At 40.0% G+C, this 25,775-nt stretch overlaps 1 protein-coding gene across 1 annotated transcript; it reads left to right on the forward strand.

Moving 5' to 3' along the window:
* Positions 1-3,916: 3,916 nt before the first annotated feature.
* On the forward strand, positions 3,917-21,268 carry gpx3 (glutathione peroxidase 3). Its single transcript, XM_061901928.1, has 5 exons — positions 3,917-4,061; positions 12,501-12,648; positions 16,908-17,025; positions 17,346-17,445; positions 20,797-21,268. Exons 1-5 carry the CDS (start codon positions 3,981-3,983, stop codon positions 21,016-21,018), a joined length of 669 nt encoding a protein of 222 aa, XP_061757912.1. The 5' UTR covers positions 3,917-3,980; the 3' UTR covers positions 21,019-21,268.
* Positions 21,269-25,775: the final 4,507 nt, after the last annotated feature.

Here is a 25,775-nt window from a genome sequence, read left to right on the forward strand (position 1 = left end):
TACCGAATTGAAGCTTGAAATGTCGACCTCTTGTGGTCATCACTGGAACTGTCTCCAGGAAAAAAACAAAATAGAAACCTTTTTGAAACCAAGAGGTACTTCTTGGGTACTGATTAATGCGAAGGGCTACCAGTTTGATACTTGAACATTGATTTAAATTGTCAGGAAAGAAGAGGAAGGAACTTAAAAGGTAAAAAGGTATATGTGTTTTTAAATCTTAAAATCATTTTTAAGGTTGTATTTTTTCTCTAAAATTTTCTTTCTGAATGTTATAAGAAGCAAAGTGAAGCAATAAATGAATTTATTTAAACAAGTCAAGACCAAGTTTTTAAAATATTTTCTTGGATTGTCAAATTCTATTTGAGTTTTGAGTTTAATCTTTCCTGTGATAAAATGGCAACCAAGGTGATCAAAAAGGTCAACAAAAGAACGAGATTCCTCTACAGAATCTCCTCTCTGGTCAACAAAAGCACCTTGAGGATTCTAGCAGGAACTCTCATTCAACCCTTCTTCGATTACGCTTGCACCTCCTGGTACCCCAGCACCTCCAAAACCCTCAAATCTAGACTCCAAACATCCCAGAATAAGATAATCCGGTTACATTTAGACCTCCACCCCAGATCACACCTCAATCCAACCCACTTCTCCAAAGTGGGCTGGCTCAGGGTGGAGGACAAGGTCAAACAACTTGCACTGAGCCTAGTCTATAAAATCCGCTATACCTCCTTGATACCGAAGTACATGTCAAATTACTTCCTTAACGTAAATGACCGCCATAACCACAACACCAGGGGGAGCTCCACAAACCACGTTAAACCCAGATTTCGATCTAACAAAGGTCTTAACTCATTCTCTTTCTATGCCACATCAATGTGGAATGCACTCCCAACAGGTGTAAAAGTAAGTGCATCTCTATATTCCTTCAAAACCGCTCTAAAACAACACCTCCAGGCCACTTCATCCCTTTACTAATACCCTCCTCCATTCACATCCCATCTCCCCGGATTATAAACAACTCAAATGTACTTCTAATGTATATACTTGTTCTTATACTATCTGAACTCACTATGTTCTCCGCTGGCTGTACATATCCCACTAAATAAGACCTACACTGTTTCAATGTCCACATTTCTCTGTTGATGCAATTGTTGATGACTGAAGTTCTGATATCAACCAAAGCTCCTCACCCCACCCCCCGGATTGTAAATAATGTAAATAATTCAATGTACATACTATGATGATTAACTTGTGTGATGACTGTATTATGTTGATAGTATATATTTGTACCATTAATTGATTAACGTGGATTAACGTGATTAACAAGTTGAGAAACTTATTCGGGTGTTACCATTTAGTGGTCAATTGTACGGAATATGTACTGTACTGTGCAATATACTAATAAAAGTATCAATCAATCAATCAAAAGGCTCTCTTAGATTTAAAAAGGTCGAGCAAAGCTAGAACAGCTTGGAATGTCGTCCTCTTGTGGTCATCACTGGAACTGTCTCCAAGAAAAAAATAAACTAGAATAGAGCAGGGGTCACCAACCTCTTTGAAACCAAGAGGTGCTTCTTGGGTACTGATTAATGCGAAGGGCTATCAGTTTGATACACACTTAAATAAATTGCCAGAAATAACCAATTTGCTCAATTTACCTTTAACTCTATGTTATTATTAATAATTAATTATATTTATCCGATTGTAGCTGAGATAGGCGCCAGCGCCCCCCGCGACCCCGAAAGGGAATAAGCGGTAGTAAATGGATGGATGGATATATTTATTTGTGTGGAAACACTGATCATTTTAATGATTTCTCACAATAAATATATATTTTTGATGACATGTTTTAAATAGGTTAGAATCCAATCTGCACTTTGTTAGAATATATAACAAATTGGACCAAGCTATATTTCTAACAAAGAGAAATCATTATTTCTTCTAGATTTTCCAGAACAAATTTTTTTAAAGAAATTCAAAAGACTTTGAAATAAGATTTGAACTTGATTCTACAGATTTTATGGATTTGCCAGAATATTTTTGGGGAATTTTAATCATAATAAGTTTGAAGAAATACTTCACAAATATTCTTTGTCAAAAAAACAGAAGCTAAAATGAAGAATTAAATTAAAATGTATTTATTATTCTTTACAATGAAAAAAATAAATGCACTTGAACATTGATTTAAATTGTCAGGAAAGAAGAGGAAGGAATTTAAAAGGTAAAAAGGTATATGTGTTTAAAAATCCTAAAATCATTTTTTAAGCTTGTATTTTTTCTCTAAAATGTTCTTTCTGAAAGTTATAAGAAGCAAATTTAAAAAAAAAATAATTATTTATTCAAACAAGTGAAGACCAAGTCTTTACAATATTTTCTTCGATTTTCAAATTCTATTTGAGTTTTGTGTCTCTTAGAATTAAAAATGTCGAGCAAAGCGAGACCAGCTTGCTAGTAAATACATACAATTTTAAAAATAGAGACAGCTCACTGGTAAGTGCTGCTATTTGAGCTATTTTTAGAACAGGCCAGCAGGCTACTCATCTGGTCCTTACGGGCACCGCATTGGTGACCCTTGGAATAGAGTTTTATTGTCATTTTTGCAGTGAACAGGTTCAAAGAACAAAGGAATTGGAGTTGGTACAAAATGATTACAGTTGGTACAAAATGCGGCTGCTAGACTTTTGACAAGAACAAGAAAGTTTGATCACATTACGCCTGTACTGGCTCACCTGCACTGGCTTCCTGTGCACTTAAGATGTGACTTTAAGGTTTTACTACTTACGTATAAAATACTACACGGTCTAGCTCCATCCTATCTTGCCGATTGTATTGTACCATATGTCCCGGCAAGAAATCTGCGTTCAAAGGACTCCGGCTTATTAGTGATTCCCAAAGCCCAAAAAAAGTATGCGGGCTATAGAGCGTTTTCCGTTCGGGCTCCAGTACTCTGGAATGCCCTCCCGGTAACAGTTCGAGATGCTACCTCAGTAGAAGGATTTAAGTCTCACCTTAAAACTCATCTGTATACTCTGGCCTTTAAATAGACCTCCTTTTTAGACCAGTTGATCTGCCGCTTCTTTTCTTTCTCCTATGTCCCCCCCTCCCTTGTGGAGGGGGTCCGGTCCGATGACCATGGATGAAGTACTGGCTGTCCAGAGTCGAGACCCAGGATGGACCGCTTGCCTGTATCGGTTGGGGACATCTCTACGCTGCTGATCCGCCTCCGCTTGAGATGGTCTCCTGTGGACGGGACTCTCGCTGCTGTCTTGGATCCGCTTGAACTGAACTCTCGCGGCTGTGTTGGAGCCACTATGGATTGAACATTCACAGTATCATGTTAGACCCGCTCGACATCCATTGCTTTCGGTCCCCTAGAGGGGGGGGGGTTGCCCAGATCTGAGGTCCTCTCCAAGGTTTCTCATAGTCAGCATTGTCACTGGCGTCCCACTGGATGTGAATTCTCCCTGCCCACTGGGTGTGAGTTTTCCTTGCCCTTTTGTGGGTTCTTCCGAGGATGTTGTAGTCGTAATGATTTGTGCAGTCCTTTGAGACATTTGTGATTTGGGGCTATATAAATAAACATTGATTGATTGATTGATTGAGAAAAAAAAATTTTAAAAAAATAAATAGAAGCCCCCAAAAATATGTATTTTGTTTATTTTAAATCAAGTACTGCAAAAACGTTGTTTGTTCACAGTTTAGGCTTTGAAAAAAAACACAAACAAACAGGCTTTAACGTTGCGCAAAGTATACCTAGTGCACCTAATAAGTGTAAAATCTACCAACAACGAAGAATATTGATGTAGTGTATAGCTAATCATCTGTCACACCTTGCACAGCTGTAATGGCAATGACGTCACTGTCTGGCGTCGCCATGCCAACCATCTGTTTTGCGGCCCTCCCCCCCTTCCAGCAGGACTCTTCCATTCCAGAGGGAGTTCAGGGCATTTAATCCACGGGCGGTGTGGAGAAGGGAGGACGTCATGTGGACCTCATCGCTGACAGCGTTGCTTCTGCTCGGCTCACTGCGGCCCTGCAGCGCCGATAGAGCCTCGCTCACTCAGGTACTGTGTCAATATTATGAGGGCAAACTTATCTGTCAAGCTTTCTTGCATGTTCTAATGAATCATCTTAGTAGGCATGTATTTCCACCATTGCTCAGTCGTTTGCTTTCATAAACAAGATAGTGGTCAGTGTAGTCTGGAAATTCTTTAATAATAATTTGCAGGGGGAAAAAAGGTAATTTCCATTCCTGTCAAATTAAAAGCTGATATTTACATACTGGGGTCAGTGATTTAAACTTGTGTCATGTAAAATAGGCAATCATATATACCAGGGGTCACCAACGCACCAGGTAGCCCCTAAGGACCAAATGAGTAGACCGCTGACCTGTTGTAAAAATAGCTCAAATAGCAGCACTTACCAGTGAGCTGCCTCTATTTTTTTGTTTTTTATTTATTTACTAGCAAGCTGGTCTCGCTTTGCTCTTCATTTTTAATTCTAAGAGAGACAAAACTCAAATAGAATTTGAAAATCCAAGAAAATGTTGTAAAGACTTGGTCTTCACTTGTTTAAATATCAATCAATCAATCAATGTTTACTTATATAGCCCTAAATCACTAGTGTCTCAAAGGGCTGCACAAACCACTACGACATCCTCGGTAGGCCCACATAAGGGCAAGGAAAACTCACACCCAGTGGGACGTCGGTGACAATGATGACTATGAGAACCTTGGAGAGGAGGAAAGCAATGGATGTCGAGCGGGTCTAACATGATACTGTGAAAGTTCAATCCATAATGGATCCAACACAGTCGCGAGAGTCCAGTCCAAAGTGGATCCAACACAGCAGCGAGAGTCCCGTTCACAGCGGAGCCAGCAGGAAACCATCCCAAGCGGAGGCGGATCAGCAGCGCAGAGATGTCCCCAGCCGATACACAGGCGAGCAGTACATGGCCACCGGATCGGACCGGACCCCCTCCACAAGGGAGAGTGGGACATAGAAGAAAAAGAAAAGAAACGGCAGATCAACTGGTCTAAAAAGGGAGTCTATTTAAAGGCTAGAGTATACAAATGAGTTTTAAGGTGAGACTTAAATGCTTCTACTGAGGTGGCATCTCGAACTGTTACCGGGAGGGCATTCCAGAGTACTGGAGCCCGAAATGAAAACGCTCTATAGCCCGCAGACTTTTTTTGGGCTTTGGGAATCACTAATAAGCCGGAGTCCTTTGAACGCAGATTTCTTGCCGGGACATATGGTACAATACAATCGGCAAGATAGGATGGAGCTAGACCGTGTAGTATTTTATACGTAAGTAGTAAAACCTTAAAGTCACATCTTAAGTGCACAGGAAGCCAGTGCAGGTGAGCCAGTACAGGCGTAATGTGATCAAACTTTCTTGTTCTTGTCAAAAGTCTACCAGCCGCATTTTGTACCAACTGTAATCTTTTAATGCTAGACATGGGGAGACCCGAAAATAATACGTTACAGTAATTGAGGCGAGACGTAACAAACGCATGGATAATGATCTCAGCGTCTTTAGTGGACAGAATGGAGCGAATTTTAGCGATATTACGGAGATGAAAGAAGGCCGTTTTAGTAACGCTTTTAATGTGTGCCTATAAATTCATTTATTTTTTTACTTCGCTTCTTATAACTTTCAGAAAGAAAATTTTAGAGAAAAAATACAACCTTAAAAATGATTTTAGGATTTTCTAAACACGTATACCTTTTTACCTTTTAAGTTCCTTCCTCTTGTTTCCTGACAATTTAAATCAATATTCAAGTAAATTTCTGTTTTTATTGTAAAGAATAATTAATACATTTTAATTTAATTCTTCATTTTAGCTTAATTTTTTTCGACGAAGAATATTTGTGAAATCTTTCTTCAAACTTATGATTGAAAATTCAAATTCTGGCAAATCTAGGAAATCTTTAGAATCAAATTTCAATGTTATTTCAAAGTCTTTTGAATTTCTTTAAAAATGTTTTTTCTGGAAAATCAAGAAGAAACAATGATTTGTCTTTGTTGGAAATATAGCTTGGTCCAATTTGTTATATATTCTAACAAAATGCAGATTGGATTTTAACCTATTTAAAAGATGTCATCAAAATTCTAAAAATTAATCTTAATCAGGAAAAATTACTAATGATGTTCCATAAATTCTTTTTTTAATTTTTTCCAAAAGATTTGAATTAGCTAGTTTTTCTCTTCATATTTCTCGGTTGAATTTAGAATTTTAAAGAGTCGAAACTGAAGATCAACTAAGTTTCAAATTTCAATGATCATTTTTTTCCTGTTTTCTCTTCTTTTAAACCGTTCAATTAAGTGTTTTTTCATCTTTTATTCTTTACAAAAAACTGTCCGTAAAAGGAAAAAAAAATGTACGACGGAATGACATACAGAAATACCCATTTTTTTATATATATATATATATAGATTTATTTATTAAAGGTAAATTGAGCAAATTGGCTATTTCTGGCAATTTTTTTAAGTGTGTATCAAACTGGTAGCCCTCTGCAAAGTAGCTCTTAGTATCAAAAAGGTTGGTTACCCCTGATATATACTGTATTCACCCCTTTTATATAAGTGGCAGTTAGTGAAATGGCGATCACCTGAGTGAAGTTCAGTGATTGCTGATGAGACAATGATTTATTTGTCAAACTTATCCTCTAATACAGAGGTGTCAAAGTCGTTTTCACCGAGGGCCACAACGCAGTTATGTTTGGCCCCCAAAGGGCCGCGTTTAACAGTGAACACTATTATTACACACTTTTTTAATGCCTTTTATTAGTTTTTGTTTTTTTTCAATTAAAATCTAAAAAATATATGGTAAATTGCAATAATTTCTCCCTAAAATGTTGTGTATATTGTAAATAAAGAGCCGGGGATGTCTTTGTGGCTTGTGCAGCCCTTTGAGACACTTGTGATTTAGGGCTATATAAATAAACTTTGATTGATTGATGATTGATCATTGAGTAAATGGAAAAACAATACTGTTGTGTTTTTATGGTTAAAAAAAAAAGGCTGGGGAGTTGCCAGAATTTTACTATAAAATGTACATTTTATGTACATTTTATAGTAAAATTTGATGTACATTTTATGTACATAAAATTTTACTATACAATGTACATAAAATGTAAATTTTATGTACATTGTATAGTAAAATTTTATGTACATTTTATGGGGCGGCATAGCTCGGTTGGTAGAGTGGCCGTGCCAGCAACTTGAGGGTTGCAGGTTCGATTCCCGCTTGTGCCATCCTAGTTACTGCCGTTGTGTCCTTGGGCAAGACACTTTACCCACCTGCTCCCAGTGCCACCCACACTGGTTTAAATGTAACTTAGATATTGGGTGTCACTATGTAAAGCGCTTTGAGTCACTTGAGAAAAGCGCTATATAATTCACTTCACATTTGTTTTTTTACCGATAATAAAAAAATTGTACTTTTACAGTAAAATTTTGTCACCTGGGCTGCCAAATTTTAACCATAAATCAATAACTGTAGATTTTTCGGTGTGTTACTGTAAATGCCAAAACGGAACCTTTGTTTATTAAAGTGGGAAAAAAGTACTGTTTTGTTCATTGAGAGAAAAATGCTGTAAAAAAAACACAGTAAATTTCACAATTTTACCATTGAATCTATTGCTACTTTTACATTGCACAATTTGATGGATAACTTGCTTTGAAATCATTATCCGTAGTATTTATTTCTATTTAAAAAATGGTTTGAATGTTAGATCATGTATTTTTGCATGATTAGACAATATTTAAGTTAACAAAATTTGCGATTGCAGGCAGTACAGGTATTTTTTTTTTCTGCCAAAATAGAAATAAAGAATACGTTTAATAAGACAAGTTACAGTACTTTATTGATACATATTATTTCCAGGATTTCGAGGGCCAAATAAAAGGAAGAGGCAGGCCACATCTGGGTTTGACACCTGTGCCCTAATTATACAGGTTGCAAAATAATAGGCTGGAAAAATATGAGCATAATTCACTTTAGGTATTTAAAAAAAAAATCGAATTATTCTTAACTCTAAAAAAACTGACTCAACTACAAAAATATGTTTAAAGTAATGCCAACATCTACTGAAATTAAGTTAAAAGCAATTATATTTTTTTCATTTCCCTAAGGAAACTTCTTTTACTTTTACATAACAATTGAATAGTTCCACTTCTTCGACTTGCAGCCTAACTACATGCACAATATTATTGAAGCCATTTTTAATCTCATCTATGCGAGAAAAATCTGGAAAGAGCTTTCCTAATTGCCCAACACAGCAGTACCAAATACTACATCTTAAGCACCGGATTGACCTTGACTCAAGTGGCACTCTCACTCAAAGTATAATTAATGACAAAACAGCAGCAAATCAAACACATATGTGATGAATAGTACAGCCTTGACTGCAAATTGAGATAAAACAGGGTTATAATTTAACACACACAAAGCTTGCTCACGTCCATATCTGTACAGCTCTCAACAATATCAACGGCATTCAATTGTATGAAGGTGCTGTAAATTTACATTTGTTTTAGGGCCGGAAACCTGAAAGACATATTAAAGAAATTATTCCAAAACATGACTGACTTAAACACAATTTAATCAATAAATCAATCAATGTTTACTTATATAGCCCTAAATCACTAGTGTCTCAAAGGGCTGCACAAACCACTACGATATCCTCGGTAGGCCCACATAAGGGCAAGGAAAACTCACACCCAGTGGGAGGTCGGTGACAATGATGACTATGAGAACCTTGGAGAGGAGGAAAGCAATGGATGTCGAGCGGGTCTAACATGATACTGTGAAAGTTCAATCCATAATGGATCCAACACAGTCGCGAGAGTCCAGTCCAAAGCGGATCCAACACAGCAGCGAGAGTCCCGTTCACAGCGGAGCCAGCAGGAAACCATCCCAAGCGGAGGCGGATCAGCAGTGCAGAGAGAGTGTCTTAATGAAATTAAACAATGGATGTCCGCTAACTTTTTGCAGCTCAACGCCAAAAAAACGGAAATGCTGATTATCGGTCCTGCTAGACACCGACCTCAATTTAATAATACAACTCTAACATTTGACAACCAAACAATTAAACAAGGCGACACGGTAAAGAATCTGGGTATTAGCTCGGTTGGTAGAGTGGCCGTGCCAGCAACTTGATGGTTGCAGGTTCGATTCCCGCTTGTGCCATCCTAGTTACTGCCGTTGTGTCCTTGGGCAAGACACTTTACCTACCTGCTCCCAGTGCCACCCACACTGGTTTAAATGTAACTTAGATATTGGGTGTCACTATGTAAAGCGCTTTGAGTCACTTGAGAAAAGCGCTATATAAATATAATTCACTAATTCACATTATCTTCGACCCAACTCTCTCCTTTGAGGCACACATTAAAAGCGTTACTAAAACGGCCTTCTTTCATCTCCGTAATATCGCTAAAATTCGCTCCATTCTGTCCACTAAAGACGCTGAGATCATTATCCATGCGTTTGTTACGTCTCGTCTCGATTACTGTAACGTATTATTTTCGGGTCTCCCCATGTCTAGCATTAAAAGATTACAGTTGGTACAAAATGCGGCTGCTAGACTTTTGACAAGAACAAGAAAGTTTGATCACATTACGCCTGTACTGGCTCACCTGCACTGGCTTCCTGTGCACTTAAGATGTGACTTTAAGGTTTTACTACTTACGTATAAAATACTACACGGTCTAGCTCCATCCTATCTTGCCGATTGTATTGTACCATATGTCCCGGCAAGAAATCTGCGTTCAAAGGACTCCAGCTTATTAGTGATTCCCAAAGCCCAAAAAAAGTCTGCGGGCTATAGAGCGTTTTCCGTTCGGGCTCCAGTACTCTGGAATGCCCTCCCGGTAACAGTTCGAGATGCCACCTCAGTAGAAGCATTTAAGTCTCACCTTAAAACTCATTTGTATACTCTAGCCTTTAAATAGACTCCCTCTTTAGACCAGTTGATCTGCCGTTTCTTTTCTTTTTCTTCTATGTCCCACTCTCCCTTGTGGAGGGGGTGCGGGCAATTGAAATGCTTTGCATTAAATATAAAAACTCATTGCTCCCAACTCTAGGTTGGTTTTGAGTGAGCTCGCCGAAAGAAAACAGGTCGAGGAACAGACGAGTAATGTTTGCATGCTTTGATGACAACCACTGTTTATTGGTTAATAGCCTGCATCACCAAAGGCATTGGGGAAAAAAAAGAGATTGAAATGTTAGGCAGTGGGTTTGTTGCTAAGGTTAAACCAAGCACATTTTTTGATCAGACAATAGCAAGTGGGAGCAAATAATCTTCATCGGACAAAGAGTAACAAGAAAAGCATTAGAATGATGTACACATGTAAGTACATACTTTGCTATAAAGTACAGTCTTAGTGCACTTCTGTGTAGCTGTTGAAATCGCCATGTAGCATGTCTATGGCAAATAGACTCCCTTTTTAGACCAGTTGATCTGCCGTTTCTTTTCTTTTTCTCCTATGTCCCACTCTCCCTTGTGGAGGGGGTCCGGTCCGATCCGGTGGCCATGTACTGCTTGCCTGTGTATCGGCTGGGGACATCTCTGCGCTGCTGAGCCGCCTCCGCTTGGGATGGTTTCCTGCGGGCTCCGCTGTGAACGGGACTCTCGCTGCTGTGTTGGATCCGCTTTGGACTGGACTCTCGCGACTGTGTTGGATCCATTATGGATTGAACTTTCACAGTATCATGTTAGACCCGCTCGACATCCATTGCTTTCCTCCTCTCCAAGGTTCTCATAGTCATCATTGTCACCGACGTCCCACTGGGTGTGAGTTTTCCTTGCCCTTATGTGGGCCTACCGAGGATGTCGTAGTGGTTTGTGCAGCCCTTTGAGACACTAGTGATTTAGGGCTATATAAGTAAACATTGATTGATTGATTGAAATCCAATGCAAATTAGCACTGAGCTAGCCCATTTTGAAAAGTAAAACCTTTCTGTACTTTTGACCGTTTTCTAGCAAGCATACTTGCTTTGTTGGCATGGCAGTCAGACTAAATCTGTTACGAGTGTCGCTTGAGTGTTTTTTCCAAGTTTGTTTGCACTGTTGACTGGTCTGCAACCGGACGTGACGTCACGCGCAACAGAAGTATTGAAATATGACACCGTTTGATTTTACGTTAATCAACAACCAGTAGCAACGACAGAATTCGGTCAGTGCCTGCAGAATTCCGGAATTCAGTAACCATCCCTCATGATTATCCGCACATTTTCTGAAAATACAAGTTGGCCTGTGTGGGATTTAATATTTTTATCCTATTTACAAAACAAAACATTACAACTTGAGCTCCATTACAACAACAAATTGTGTGTGTGTGTGTGTGTGTGTGTGTGTGTGTGTGTGTGTGTGTGTGTGTGTGTGTGTGTGTGTGTGTGTGTGTGTGTTCTGGCAATGCTTACTTAATGGGGACATCGCTCTGTTTACACAGTCACCTTTAGTGTGTGAATGTGTGTGTGAATGGGTAAATGTGGAAGTAGTGTCAAAGCGCTTTGAGTACCTTGAAGGTAGAAAAGCGCTATACAAGTACAACCCATTTATTTATTTATTTATTTATCTATTTAAAGGCTAGAGTATTAAGTTATATAAGCGTTGCTTGTTCTTAAACTAAATCAGTGTAGCAAACTGAGCAATAATTAACATTTTATTCATGCACTTTCTCTTGCTACTTCAAGGCTTGAATGTTTGATTCATTCATTATTATTTTATTTTCAAATTTATTATCAGCCTGTGGAAAAAGTTTATTTTGATATTTACCTCAGAAGGCTGCAAAAAGAAAAGGGGCATTGAATTTTTATTTGAGTTTTATTTGATATGCCATTGATATTTTTAAATTATTATTTAAAACTGGATTTTGCATGTCGCTATGAATTTATACAAGCCTTGCTTGTTTAATATTCAATGCAAAACTTGTTTGGGTCCCTATTAAAAGGTTAATTTGTTCAACCTTGGCGGCTTTGTTCAGTTTTAAATTTTGGCCCACTCTGTATTTGAGTTTGACACCCCTACCCTAAAGGCCAGGGGTGTCACATAAGACGCAGGAGTCACTTTAACATTTAAGTGGTGCAACTTCCCATAAGAGGACAGCTGTATGGCTGTATTCTGAGGATCATGTCACATTTAATTTGAACTTTTTTTTTTTTAAATGGTCCTCAGTAGTCACATACAAATGTGTGTGAATTATGCAAAATTATTTAAATTTGGTCCGAATGAACCATATTTACTCCTTTTTTCCCCAGGTTCCCCAGTAAGAATGATCAGCCCATTACTTCATCAATCCAGAGATTTAGAGACGTGTATAAGTTAACTGGGTAGAGGCCATTTTACCTTTTTTTTTTTTATGCCTCCACAACCAGAAAGGGTGGTCCCCACAAGTCATGATCAAAATCTTGGTCCCCATTCCAAATGATAACCTGTGCATGTGTGTGTGTGTGTGTGTGTGTGTGTGTGTGTGTGTGTGTGTGTCCGACTTCCAGCGGTGCAACCAATCCACAGATGATACCATCTACAAATACCAGGCCAAGACCTTGGACGGTCGCACTGTTAACTTCAGTGACTACGCAGGAAGGAGTGTGCTCGTTGTCAACGTGGCCACCTACTGAGGGTACACCTTCCAGTACGTGGGTAAGCTGCAGTACAAGTATGAGGATAATTCAACATCTCTATAGAAACTATCAGAGTTAGTTTGTGACGAACCCCAAGATAGAATAGAATAGAATAGAGTTTTATTGTCATTATTGCAATGAACAGGTTCAAAGAACAACGAAATTGGAGCAGCTCCTCCTAAGGTGCATATACAATATGGTAGTATAAATAGTAAAAGAAAAAGATAGAGATGACAGATGTATCTATGTATATGTATATGTATCCACACAGATGCATATCTGCATGCATATGAATACATATACACACATACATAAAGCAGAAAACAAGGCAGGAATTGAGTAAGAAAACATGGTTTTAATTTAAACACTAAAACAAAACTAAACTAAATTTGCGCACAAGGCGGATAACAAACTTGGCTATGAACAAACAAATCGGAAGCAGGGAACAAAAAAAAGTAAGCTACAAACATCTACCAAATATAGCTTACCGCTAAACTGCAATCACACGACCAATAGGAACGACAAGTAGAAAATGACATTGACACGACAGGAGCAACAATACATGATAATTATCCAGCCCTGACTGGAGGACAAAAGCAGGTAGAAATAAGAGCGGGCTGATTGACACCAGGTGTGGCCAGGTGCCGATCAACCGCAGCTGAGGGGAAGCAGCGGACAGGGAAAAAAAACAGGAAACAGACAAAATAAGAGCGCTGACAGGAACTAAAGACAGGGAATACTAAACACACATAGGAAAAACAAACACAAACAAACTGTCAGGGGCAAGCCTGACAAACTATGCACCCTTTTGGTGATGCCCTACTGGGATCCTGTCACCTAATGGTGATTTAACCGTATTGCTGTGGTGCGTCATAGGTAGTTTGTACGTGGGTAAAATGAATTGCTGTATGTGTTTCAATTTTAGATTGAATTGTTCATATCCCAGTATGCGTAAAAAAAAAGGCACTACCATATAAAATAAGCAAAACACGTGTTGAAGTTAATCCTTCACAATAAAAAACAAAATCATTATGAATTCACAGCATATGACTGGCTCCTAAATGCCTTGCTTTCACAATAACATTTACTATGAAATATCTTTACAGCAATGTACTGTAACAGAAGAGCTGTGATTTATTTTTTTAATGGTTATTATAATAAAGCTCACGGTGGAAGAAGGGTTAGTGCGTCTGCCTCACAATACGAAGCTCCTGCAGTCCTGGGTTCAAATCCAGGCTCGGGATCTTTCTGTGTGGAGTTTGCATGTTCTCCCCGTGAATGCGTGGGTTCCCTCCGGGTTCTCCGGCTTCCTCCCACTTCCAAAGACATGCACCTGGGGATAGGTTGATTGGCAACACTAAATTGGCCCTAGTGTGTGAATGTGGGTGTGAATGTTGTCTGTCTTTCTGTGTTGGCCCTGCGATGAGGTGGCGACTTGTCCAGTGTGTACCCTGCCTTCCGCCCGATTGTAGCTGAGATAGGCGCCAGCGCCCCCCGCGACCCCGAAAGGGAATAAGCGGTAGAAAATGGATGGATGGATGGATTATAATAAAGTTACAACAAATTTTAGCTACCAATAATAATATTACAACTATGTACTGCACCTTCACCATTCTAATTCGTTACACTCTCTAAGAGTGTAGAACATAGTCTACTGGAGAGGTTCCTCAAAATATACAGTATATCTATATTTTTTTTTTTAACCAAGAACCACATCTGGAAAAAACTTTTCTCTCCGAGTACCACCATATTGACCAACATTAAAAAACATTAGCGTAGTAGGCATAAGTAATTATCAAAAACAAGGCAGAGGTTTTATCAGTGACGTGCTGTCAGGGGAGGCAAGTGGGGCAGTGCCTCACCTGCCACCAGGTGGCTTAACCATGAGATGTTCCAAATCAAAGTAATAAAATAAAATAAGTTTTAATATTTCTCTTTTGGTTTATGTTTTCTATGTGATTTTGTTGTGGTTCTTGTATATTTTGATGATTTTCATGGTCAAAATCGCGGAAATTCCATGTTTCCTGATCAAATCAATGCAGCAGATGAGAAGTGAGGCAGACACAGGCGGTGCCTCCACGGCTACACACAGTGTGCTAGGGGGCACATGCTTGTTGCCATGTGGAAAGGGCAGGTCTTGAGGCAGCAAGTACCTCTGCCTCAAGGTAGGGGGCGATATATTGTCAACTTGCAGTTCGATGCCTTAGCAGTACTCTGACTCGCCACACTGGGAGAAGTGGGGGCGTTCAAGTGCAGGTCTCGCCAGTGGAAGCCAGCATTTTTTTGTTATCATTTTAATTTGACTGTATTTATAACAAACATGGCGTTTTTGTTAGAGTAAGCCAGCGTTTGTGGGTGTTTTTTGTCAGATGCAAAAATATTGTTTCATTTCTTGGAACTAAATTGAACTAAATGAATGTGTATGCCAATATGGAGGATTATATCCTGTATCCAAGATGAAATACTTCTCCAAACTGGACTTTAAGACAAAACGAATGCGATCATACAAAGTACGTTTTCATGAAGGACAGCTATTGCTGCTTCAGATACAAATACAGAAAGGTAAGATGCACTCACAATACTTTATTTATTTTGTTAAAAGCAAATAGGACCAAAAAGTATTTAATAACAACTTTATCAAAAAGTTTTTGGACCCATTTATCATATCATAATATCATTATGATAACGTTTTTATGAAAGCAAATAGCTCCCTTTTTTTCCCTCTAACTCTAATGTGCAACCTAAATCAACAATGACTAGAACTGCATATGTGAACTTAAGTTAAAAAAAAAAAAAAGCATGTCTGCCTCACCTGGTGTTTAGTTCACCGCACTTCACTGGGTTTTATTTAACAAGTATATTTAATATTTTTGGCCACTGTAACCTCACACACAGTTTAAGTTAAGGTATCAATGATTGTTACACACACACACACACACACACTAGGTGTGGTGAAATTATTCTCTGCATTTGACCCATCACCCTTGATCACCCCCTGGGAGGTGAGGGGAGCAGTGGGCAGCAGCGGTGGCCGCGCCCAGAAATAATTTTTGGTGATTTAACCCCCAATTCCAACCTATAATGCTGAGTGCCAAGCAGGGAGGTAATGGGTCCCATTTTCATAGTCTTTGGTATGACTGGGCCGGGGTTGGAACTCACAACCCACCGATCTCAGGGCGGACACTCTAACCACTAGGCCACCGAGTAGGTCTGAACAGTAACACAGTACCACAGTTTGTGCATAGCTGGTCGACTGAACCCTTGAAGGGACAAGTCAGTTTGATCTTATTACGAATGACTATGATTCAATCAATCAATCAACGTTTATTTATATAGCCCTAAATCACAAGTGCCTCAAAGGGCTGCACAAACCACAACGACATCCTCGGTAGGGCCCACGTAAGGGCAAGGAAAAACTCACCCCAGTGGGACGTCGACCACGATGACTATGAGAAACTTTGGAGAGGACCACATATGTGGGCAACCCCCAAAGGGGACCGAAAGCAACAGATGTCGAGCCAATCCATAGTGGATCTAACGTAACCGTGAGAATCAAGTCTAAAGTGGATCCAATATAGTAGCGAGAGTCCCATCCAAAGTGGAGCCAGCAGGAAACCATCCCAAGCAGAGGCGGATCAGCAGCGCAGAGATGTCCCCAGCCACCCTGGGTCCCGACTCTGGACGAGCGGTCCATCCTGGATCCCGATTTTGGACAGCCAGTACTTCATCCATGGCCATCGGACCAGACCCCCTCCGCAAGGGAGGGGAGGACATAGGAGAAAAAGAAAAGAAAGGGCAGATCAACTGGTCTAAAAAGGGGGACTATTTAAAGGCTAGAGTATACACATGAGTTTTAAGGTGAGACTTAAATGCTTCTACTGAGGTAGCATCTCAAACTGTTACCGGGAGGGCATTCCAGAGTACTGGAGCCCGAACAGAAAACGCTCTATAGCCCGCAGACTTTTTTTGGGCTCTGGGAATCACTAATAAGCCGGAGTCCTTTGAACGCAGATTTCTTGCCAGTGGGAATAACATTTTTTGGGGTTGGGTATTGTTATTTTTAAAGTCGTTTGTTGTAATGTTGGAATACATTTTTCCAACAGTATTTTACTGTGAAAAAAAATGAATAATGCTGAATGCTGTGCAATCCTGGTAAATTTTACACTGTTTAGATCCCCTTGCGAGGGTCGCAAGTCACACAAAAGGATGGTTTGAACACCAAATTGTTCCCCTGTATCGCTACTGAGGTGTGCTAAGTGTGCATTGTCTGTCCTGCAGAGTTGAATGCACTTCAGGCGGAGATGAATTCCCTCGGACTGACTGTTCTTGGCTTCCCCTGCAATCAGTTTGGGAAACAGGAACCAGGCGAAAGGCATGAAATCCTGCCAGCTCTAAAGTACGACATATTTCTTCGTCACTTTTTTGGTGAAGCTACTTCAAGACGGCTAAAAGTGCAGACTGTTAAAATGTCAACGTGTGGAGTGTTCCAGTCAGGCAGTTTATATTGTGCAATACCTCATTAAAATAAAAAAAAGTCAAGTGCATTGCAATCCATCAACAGGGCTTGATTAAATCTCATTGCTCAGAGTCAGTCAGCTTGTAGGCAGGGGGGCAGTTGAAGGGAATGTGGGCTGGCTGCCAAGGCGCAGCCCATGAAGCAAAAAGATAAAAAGAAATAATATAACCACTGATAAGCGTCCTCCTTCTGGATTCCAGGCATGTCAGACCCGGCAATAACTTTGTTCCAAACTTCCTGCTGTTTGAGAAAGGTGATGTGAATGGTGAAGATGAACAAGAGGTCTTTACGTTCCTGAAGGTAAGTTAGCTCAAGCAGTTTTCTATAGAGCCTCCTCACAACCAACATTCTCTGCAGCGGACATTTTGTTTTTGGTCCATTTATTGCAGGGGTGTCCAAACTTTTTTCCACAGAGGGCCGCACACGGAAACATTTAAGCATGCGGGGGCCGTTTTGATATTTTTCATTTTCAAACCATGTCAAAATATATGGATTTTTTTTTTTAATCCTTAGAGCTCCTGGAGAGCATAGTCACTAAACTGTTAAAAATAAGTCAAATTATTATTATTGTTTTTTATTTAATGCTTACAGTAAATCTCTATAACAACTTGAGGTTGATGTAAAGTAAAACAAATAAGGTTTTATGCCTTTTCTGTCAAAGACAACTTTGTTTTTTATAGTAAAAATGAAATATGCAGTATTTAGATGGATAGATAGATAGATAGATAGATAGATAGATAGATAGATAGATAGATAGATAGATAGATAGATAGATAGATAGATAGATAGATAGATAGATGGATAGATAGATAGATAGATAGATAGATGGATAGATAGTGTTGCGTTCAACCAAGCGTTCCTCTGCTGGGAATTTAAACTGCCGGTCTTCTCCCAAGTTCTTTTCGATGACACATAAGCTGAATCTCAATGAATCCCAGACAATGAGTAAGATATATGATACTTTATTCCAAAGCTTTGGAGGGACCAGGATGGATAGATAGATAGAGAGATAGATAGATAGATAGATAGATAGATGGATAGATAGATAGATAGATAGATAGATAGATAGATAGATAGATAGATAGATAGATAGATAGATAGATAGATAGATAGATAGATAGATAGATGGATAGATAGATAGATAGATAGATAGATGGATAGATAGATAGTACTTTATTGATTCCGTCAGGAGAGTTCCCTCAGGAAAATTAAAATTCCAGCAGCAGTGTATTGAGATAGAATTTATAAAGTAAAAAGTAAATAATGGGGGTATAAATGGATACAGAAATAGAAAAATATTACAATAAAAATGAAAATAAAAAACAACAACAAACAAAAAATAATGGGTTATAAAAAATAAAAAAATAAAAAAATAAAATTAAAGAAAATAAATATAAAAATGATGACATACGTTGAGTAAGAAGGACCACCAAGACAGAATAGTACTTGGCCAAGTTTTACTAAAACTTTAGTAGACCAGCCCGCACAATGCGATAATAGCAGCATCAAGAAGCGGTCTAAACTCAAACGAAAAAGAGTCATCTTATTTAGTGCGAAAACAGCCCCTCTCCCCCAGAAAGAAATAGAGCCTTTTTGTTCTAAACTGATAAGGTAAAAAGGGAGTACATTTTACTCCCAGTAGACATTCCAGGCCTTCAAGGTGAAACACAGAGTTTACTAATGAGCATAAGGAAAAAACACAAAGTGTACACATGGGAAAATGTTAGCTGCTTTAAACATGAACATGGATTAAAAAAAACTTTATAATATCTAATTTTCACAGGGGCAAATGTGTATTATAAATGATGTATACGCATTTAGCTGTGAAAATATGCTGTATACAGTATGTGTGTTTGGGTCCCTTTTTTTCAGGAACACTAATACCAAAAGGGCCTTTGGCACTAATACACCCCCATACCATCACAGATGCTGGCTTTTGAACTTTGCGCCTATAACAATCCGAATGGTCCGTTTCCTCTTTTGTCCGGAGGACACAACGTCCACAGTCTCCAGAAACAACTTGAAATGTGGACTCGTCAGACCACAAAACACTTTTCCACTTTGCATCAGTCCATCTTAGTTGAGCTGGGGCCCAGCGAAGCAGGCCCTGTTTCTGGGTGTTGTTGATAAATGGATTTCGCTTTGCATGTTAGAGTTTTAACTTGCAACGCCAGATGTAGCAATAAACTGTAGTTACTTACAGTGCTTTTCTGACGTGTTGCTGAGCCCATGTGGTGATATCCTTTACAAACTGTTGTCCCTTTTTGATGCAGTACCGCCTGAGAGATCGAAGGTCCGTAATATCATCACTTACGTGCAGTGATTTCTCCAGATTCTCTGAACCTTATGGTGATATTACGGACCGTAGATGGTGAAATCCCTAAAATCTTTGCTATAGCTGGTTGAGTAATGGGGCTTCACGGTGGCAGAGGGGTTAGTGCGTCTGCCTCACAATACGAAGTTCCTGCAGTCCTGGGTTCAAATCCAGGCTCGGGAACTTTCTGTGTGGAGTTTGCATGTTCTCCCCGTGAATGCGTGGGTTCCCTCCGGGTACTCCGGCTTCCTCCCACTTCCAAAAACATGCACCTGAGGATAGGTTGATATGCAACACTAAATTGGCCCTAGTGTGTGAATGTGAGTGTGAATGTTGTCTGTCTATCTGTGTTGGCCCTGCGATGAGGTGGCGACTTGTCCAGGGTGTACCCCGCCTTCCGCCCGATTGTAGCTGAGATAGGCGCCAGCGCCCCCCGCGACCCCAAAAGGGAATAAGCGGTAGAAAATGGATGGTTGAGTAATGTTATTCCTGAACAATTTGCTCAGGCATTTGTTCACAAAGTGGTGACCCTGGCCCCATCCTTGTTTGTGAACGTCTGAGCATTTCATGGGAGCTGCTTTTCTACCTAATAATGGGACCTACCTTTTCCCAGTTAGCCTGTTCCCCTGTGGGATGTTCCAAATAAGTGTTTGATGAGCATTCCTCAACTTTGTCAGTTTCTATTGCCACTTGGGCCAGTTTTTTGAAACATATTACAGGCATCAAATTCCAAGTGAGCTAATATTTGCAGTCAATCATTCAATCAATCAATGTTTACTTATATAGCCCTAAATCACTAGTGTCTCAAAGGGCTGCACAAACCACCACGACATCCTCGGTAGGCCCACATAAGGGCAAGGAAAACTCACACCCAGTGGGACGTCGGTGACAATGATGACTATGAGCACCTTGGAGAGGAGGAAAGCAATGGATGTCGAGCGGGTCTAACATGATACTGTGAAAGTTCAATCCATAATGGATCCAACACAGTCGCGAGAGTCCAGTCCAAAGCGGATCCAACACAGCAGCGAGAGTCCCAGTACCCTGCCTTCCGCCCGATTGTAGCTGAGATAGGCACCAGCGCCCCCCGCGACCCCAAAAGGGAATAAGCGGTAAAAAATGGATGGAAATGGATAATATTTGCAAAAACTAGAGTTTTCCGGTTCGAACGTTAAGTATCTTGTCTATGCAGTCTATTCAATTGTATATAGCTTGAACAGGATTTGCAAATCATTGTGTTCTGTTTTCATTTACCATTTACGCAACCACTGGTTGTGGGGTTTCTAAATTCAAGAGGTTCATAATGAAAGACAAAGTCCCATTTCACTTTCCTATAGAATTCCTGCCCTCCGGTTGGAGACAGCTTCGGTACCCCCGCCAACAGGCTCTTCTGGGAGCCGCTCAAGCTCAACGACATCAAGTGGAACTTTGAAAAGTTCCTGGTGGGCCCGCACGGGAAGCCGGTGCTGAGATGGCACCCGCGCATCGATGTCTCCCGAGTGCGAGCGGACGTTCGCCAATACCTTCTCCAGCATTACACACAGGAAGTGTTTGACTAGACGGATGTAGTCGTTGCCGAGGCGTATATGGAAGCAGTTTGCGATACGTGAAGATAGCATTTTAAATGAAGAAGAGGTTTGAAAACAGAAACCCTGTGGAGCCTCTTTGGAGTCTGGGCCTCCAGGCCTCAGCTCTTCAGTGCATTCAAGCTGTCCTGTGAGCCCCCAGCATCATGTTGTCTTCTCAAAGCATCTGCTGCCATTTGCAGTCTCAGTGTCAATGACTTCTAATAAATCCATGCCAAATACACACTTGCTTGCAATCTCTTACTGGACTGACTGGTTGATGGATGGGGTGAGGGGGAGGAAGGATGTGGCAGATTGTTTCTATCTTGAGATCAGGCACTGCAAAAACTGAAATCTAAGTAAGATGAAATATCTCAAATAAGGGTGATATTTGCTTATTTTCTGTCTGATAAGATCCTTCTTCTCACTAAGCAGATTTTATTTTAGAGGGTTATACTTGTTTTAAGGGGTTTTGTTGTGCATTGAGAAGGGAAGGAGACGACAACCAGGGCAGAACTGCGGTTTCAAAAGGTTTATTTAAACCAGGGGTGGGCATTACGTCGATCGCGATCGACTGGTCGATCTCGGAGGGTGTGTCAGTCGATCTCAAGCCAGGCATTAAAAAATAGACATAAAAATGAGCAATCATCAATCATACCAAGACTTCACTTTCGTCAGTTGTTTGACATTCTCGGCACCCGAGGATCTTGTGAGATGACGCTGGCTGCTGCGAGCTCATATTTAAGGAAAAAATCACTAACAGGGTGGACGCAGAGAAACACATTTTATTTCTAGAGACTCCGTACCTACTGTCAAAACTCTAAAGACCGACTGCACAGTTCCTGTCTTCACCATAAAAGACCTGTTTCATCCTGCCTGTGCTAACAAAATAAGAGTCTCAGAAAGCTAGCAAGCTACGGAGTTTGATGCCAATGTATTTCTCCCCCGCCCTCAGCGACCGCTTTCTCACTTGCTTGCCCACCCGCACAGTCACTGACGTCACTCACCTGCTGCCAGACATTAAAAGGCCACACACATATGCTACTCTCATAACAAAGTGTTTAAAAACGAGTATGCAAGTTGGACAAATGAGATGCCGAATCCAACCACTTTCATGTGGTATTGGACAGAAAGGAGGACTTTTTTTTTTCCTCCATTTGAAAATGCGGACGTTATCAGCACCACTGTCTAATTCCAATCAATGCAAGTCATCAGAATCAAATACACCAACTTATATTCTTGTCTTCATGAAAGAAAGGAATCTATGTGTGTTAAACATGCTTGTATTATCATTAAACACCATTAACTTGTTAACAAAAATGTCTCTTTCATAAATAAATAAATATAAATTATAAATAGGAATGAGGTAGATCTCCTCGACTTGGTCAATTGAAAAGTAGCTCGCCTGCAGAAAAAGTGTGAGCGCCCCTGATTTAAACCTTTGATGAATACGTGGCGTGTGTATGCAATATTAATCGTGTAAATGTTACCAGGGTTTGTTGTCTGCGAGTGTTGGTTGTATCTTTCGTCGAATCAAGAGGGGTAAGGCGAAGAGGTAGTTCGTGGACAGGCAAGAGGTCGAGAACAGGAGCGAGGCAGCGTGGTCTGGGACCTTGCAGGGAGATCGTAGATCGAGGGAGGCAGTCAGGAATCCGGATGGATGTCACGATCACGGAAGACAGGAGAGTTGCTGTGGAAGACAACAAGGGACATGGACCAGGGAGACACGGAGGGAGGGGGAGAGAGAAACAAAGGCAAATAAAGCACGGGGAAGGTAATGCCAAACGTGATGCTTACTGGAAGGTTAGCAACGTTCTGGCAAATGTTCCTCGGATCCGCTGGTCTTTATGCCGCTCCCTCTCGTCAAAGTCAGGTGTGCTGATTACAAATTGTCTGCAGGCTCGTCGCTGCGTTCAGCGTGAGCAGGGGCGTGTCTTGGTGTGCTGTCAGTGGAGGTGCCGGCAGCTCCAGCTGCCAAAGAAACGTGGGTTCTACTCCGCGCCGTGACAGTTTTGGTCCTAAATGATCTCAGTAAGATATTACAGCTTGTTGCTGAACTCCCCCAGGGAACAATAAAGTACTTTCAATTCTTTTCTATTCTATTGTTGCTGGGATTTGATGACCTATATTGAGTCTGAAATGCTTGCAACTAGAATATCAACTGATGCAAAGTTGTGTCGTCCACAATCACAAGTATAAAACTGCTTTTTTAAAGTAATAATTTCTTATTTCGAGCATGAAAAAAAAATCACAACTTTGACACAATTGTGTCGCATATTAAAAAAGATGAGAGCCAAAAGGATTTTGCGGTTTTATTTTGAATGAAACAAGAGAAAATACGTACTCATTTAGTAGTGCACTTATTATTAGTGAGAATATACTTATTTTAAGGTATTTCAAGGTTCATTGAGGTTAGGTAATTTTACTTTTTTTGGAAAGTCTTGACAAGCCAAATTTTCTTGTTCTATTGGCAGATTATTTTGCTTAGTTCAAGTAAATACCCCTTATTTTAGAATTTTTTTAATCTTGTCTTTTAACACTGACTTTTTGCAGTACACATAATACTAAACGTTCATTCTTAGTTTGTCTCAGCAGCAGCACACTGCATGACCTACAGTCGTGGTCAAAAGTTTACATACACTTGTAAAGAACATAATGTCATGGCTGTCTTGAGTTTCCAATCATTTCTACAACTCTTATTTTTTTGTGATAGAGTGATTGGAGCACATACTTGTTGGTCACAAAAAAACATTCATGAAGTTTGGTTCTTTAATGAATTCATTATGGGTCTACTGAAAATGTGACCAAATCTGCTGGGTCAAAAGTATACATACAGTAATGTTAATATTTGGTTACATGTCCTTTGGCAAGTTTCACTGCAATAAGGTGCTTTTGGTAGCCATCCACAAGCTTCTGGTTGAATTTTTGACCACTCCTCTTGACAAAATTGGTGCAGTTCAGCTAAATTTGTTGGTTTTCTGACATGGACTTGTTTCTTCAGCATTGTCCACACGTTTAAGTCAGGACTTTGGGAAGGCCATTTTAAAACCTTAATTCTAGCCTGATTGAGCCATTCCTTTACCACTTTTGACTTGTGTTTGGGGTCATTGTCCTGTTGGAACACCCAACTAACTGCGCACGAGACCCAACCTCCGGGCTGATGATTTTAGGTTGTCCTGAAAAATTTGGAAGTAATCCTCGATTTTCATTGTCCCAGTTAAGGCACTAGTTCCATTGGCAGCAAAACAGGCCCAGAGCATAAGACTACCACCACCACCACCACGCTTGATGGTAGGCATGGTGTTCCCCAGATTATAGGCCTCACCTGCTGAAGAAACAAGTCCATGTCAGAAAACCAACACATTTAGCTCAACTGCACCAATTTTGTCAAGGGGAGTGGTCAAAAATTCAACCAGAAGCTTGTGGATGGCTACCAAAAGCGCCTTATTGCAGTGAAACTTGCCAAGGGACATGTAACCAAATATTAACATTGCTGTATGTATACTTTTGACCCAGCAGATTTGGTCACATTTTTAGTAGACCCATAATAAATTCATAAAAGACACAAACTTCATGAATTTTTGTGACCAGCAAGTATGTGCTCCAATCACTCTATGACAAAAAAATAAAGAGTTTTAGAAATTATTGGAAACTCTAGACAGCCATGACATTATGTTCTTTACTAATTCTAAAGGAGATGCTACAGAGCCATTTTTTTTTTATTTAGTTTTTGGGACCCCTAAAATAAAAATGTTTTTGGACAGACCTGAAATTTGGGGACACGTCGAAACGTGGAGAGGAAGAATTTTTAAAAATAAATCAGTTTTAATAGGGCACTTAAAGTGTTCTACATCACCCTCTCAAGCCCTAATTACAAAAAAGGAGAGGACTTAAAACGTTGCCTTGAGGAACCCCTCAGTTGTGTAAATCACCAGTTTGGACCCCAGCGTTTTATGTTGGCTTGTAAGGTTGAAATGGGTCAGCCAATATCTGTTTAGTGGTCCACGTTCCTCTTAACCTTTTAGATCTCAAGGCCCAACTTGTCCACTACAGAAGGGCCAGAATTTTTTCTTTTGATATTAATCGCAATGAGGTGGCGGCTTGTCCAGGGTGTTTCCCGCCTTCAGCCCGATTTTAGCTGAGATAGGCTCCAGCGCCCCCCGCGACCCCGAAGGGAATAAGCGGTAGAAAATGAATGGATGGATGGATATCAATCGCATTTAATGATTATATTTAACATACTTAGTTTAAAACCTTGTTAAATGTTATGAAAGCATGTGTTAATCACAAAGATGATCAAGTTTACAGGCTAAAAAGTGTAATACTGCAAAATAAGGGACTCATAAAAACTGGTGAAAAATAAATCTAAAAACATATGCAGTGATATAATTACATTTGAATTAACAGTAAATAGTAATGTTTCTTAAACTGTTAATCAAATATAGTTTCAACACTTTAGTCATAATTTTGGCACTTAAGGGAACTTGTCTGCGATTTTGGCTCCACATTTCCTGTTTGGTTTTGTCATTACTGCCACAAGTGGTGGAAACGTGTATGACAACTGAGAAACATGTTTTTTTTGGCGACCATCTAGGGCAGGGGTGCCCATTACGTCGATCGCGAGCTACCAGTCGACCGCGGGGGGGGGGTGTCAGTCGATCTCCAGCCAGGCTTTTAAAAAAAAAAAATAGACCTAAAAATTAGTGATCTTCACCAAGACGTCACTTAAATGACATTCACGGTACCGGAGG

This window comes from Nerophis ophidion, linkage group LG05 (genome assembly GCF_033978795.1).
Source record: "Nerophis ophidion isolate RoL-2023_Sa linkage group LG05, RoL_Noph_v1.0, whole genome shotgun sequence".
Classification (NCBI taxonomy): Eukaryota; Metazoa; Chordata; class Actinopteri; order Syngnathiformes; family Syngnathidae; genus Nerophis; species Nerophis ophidion.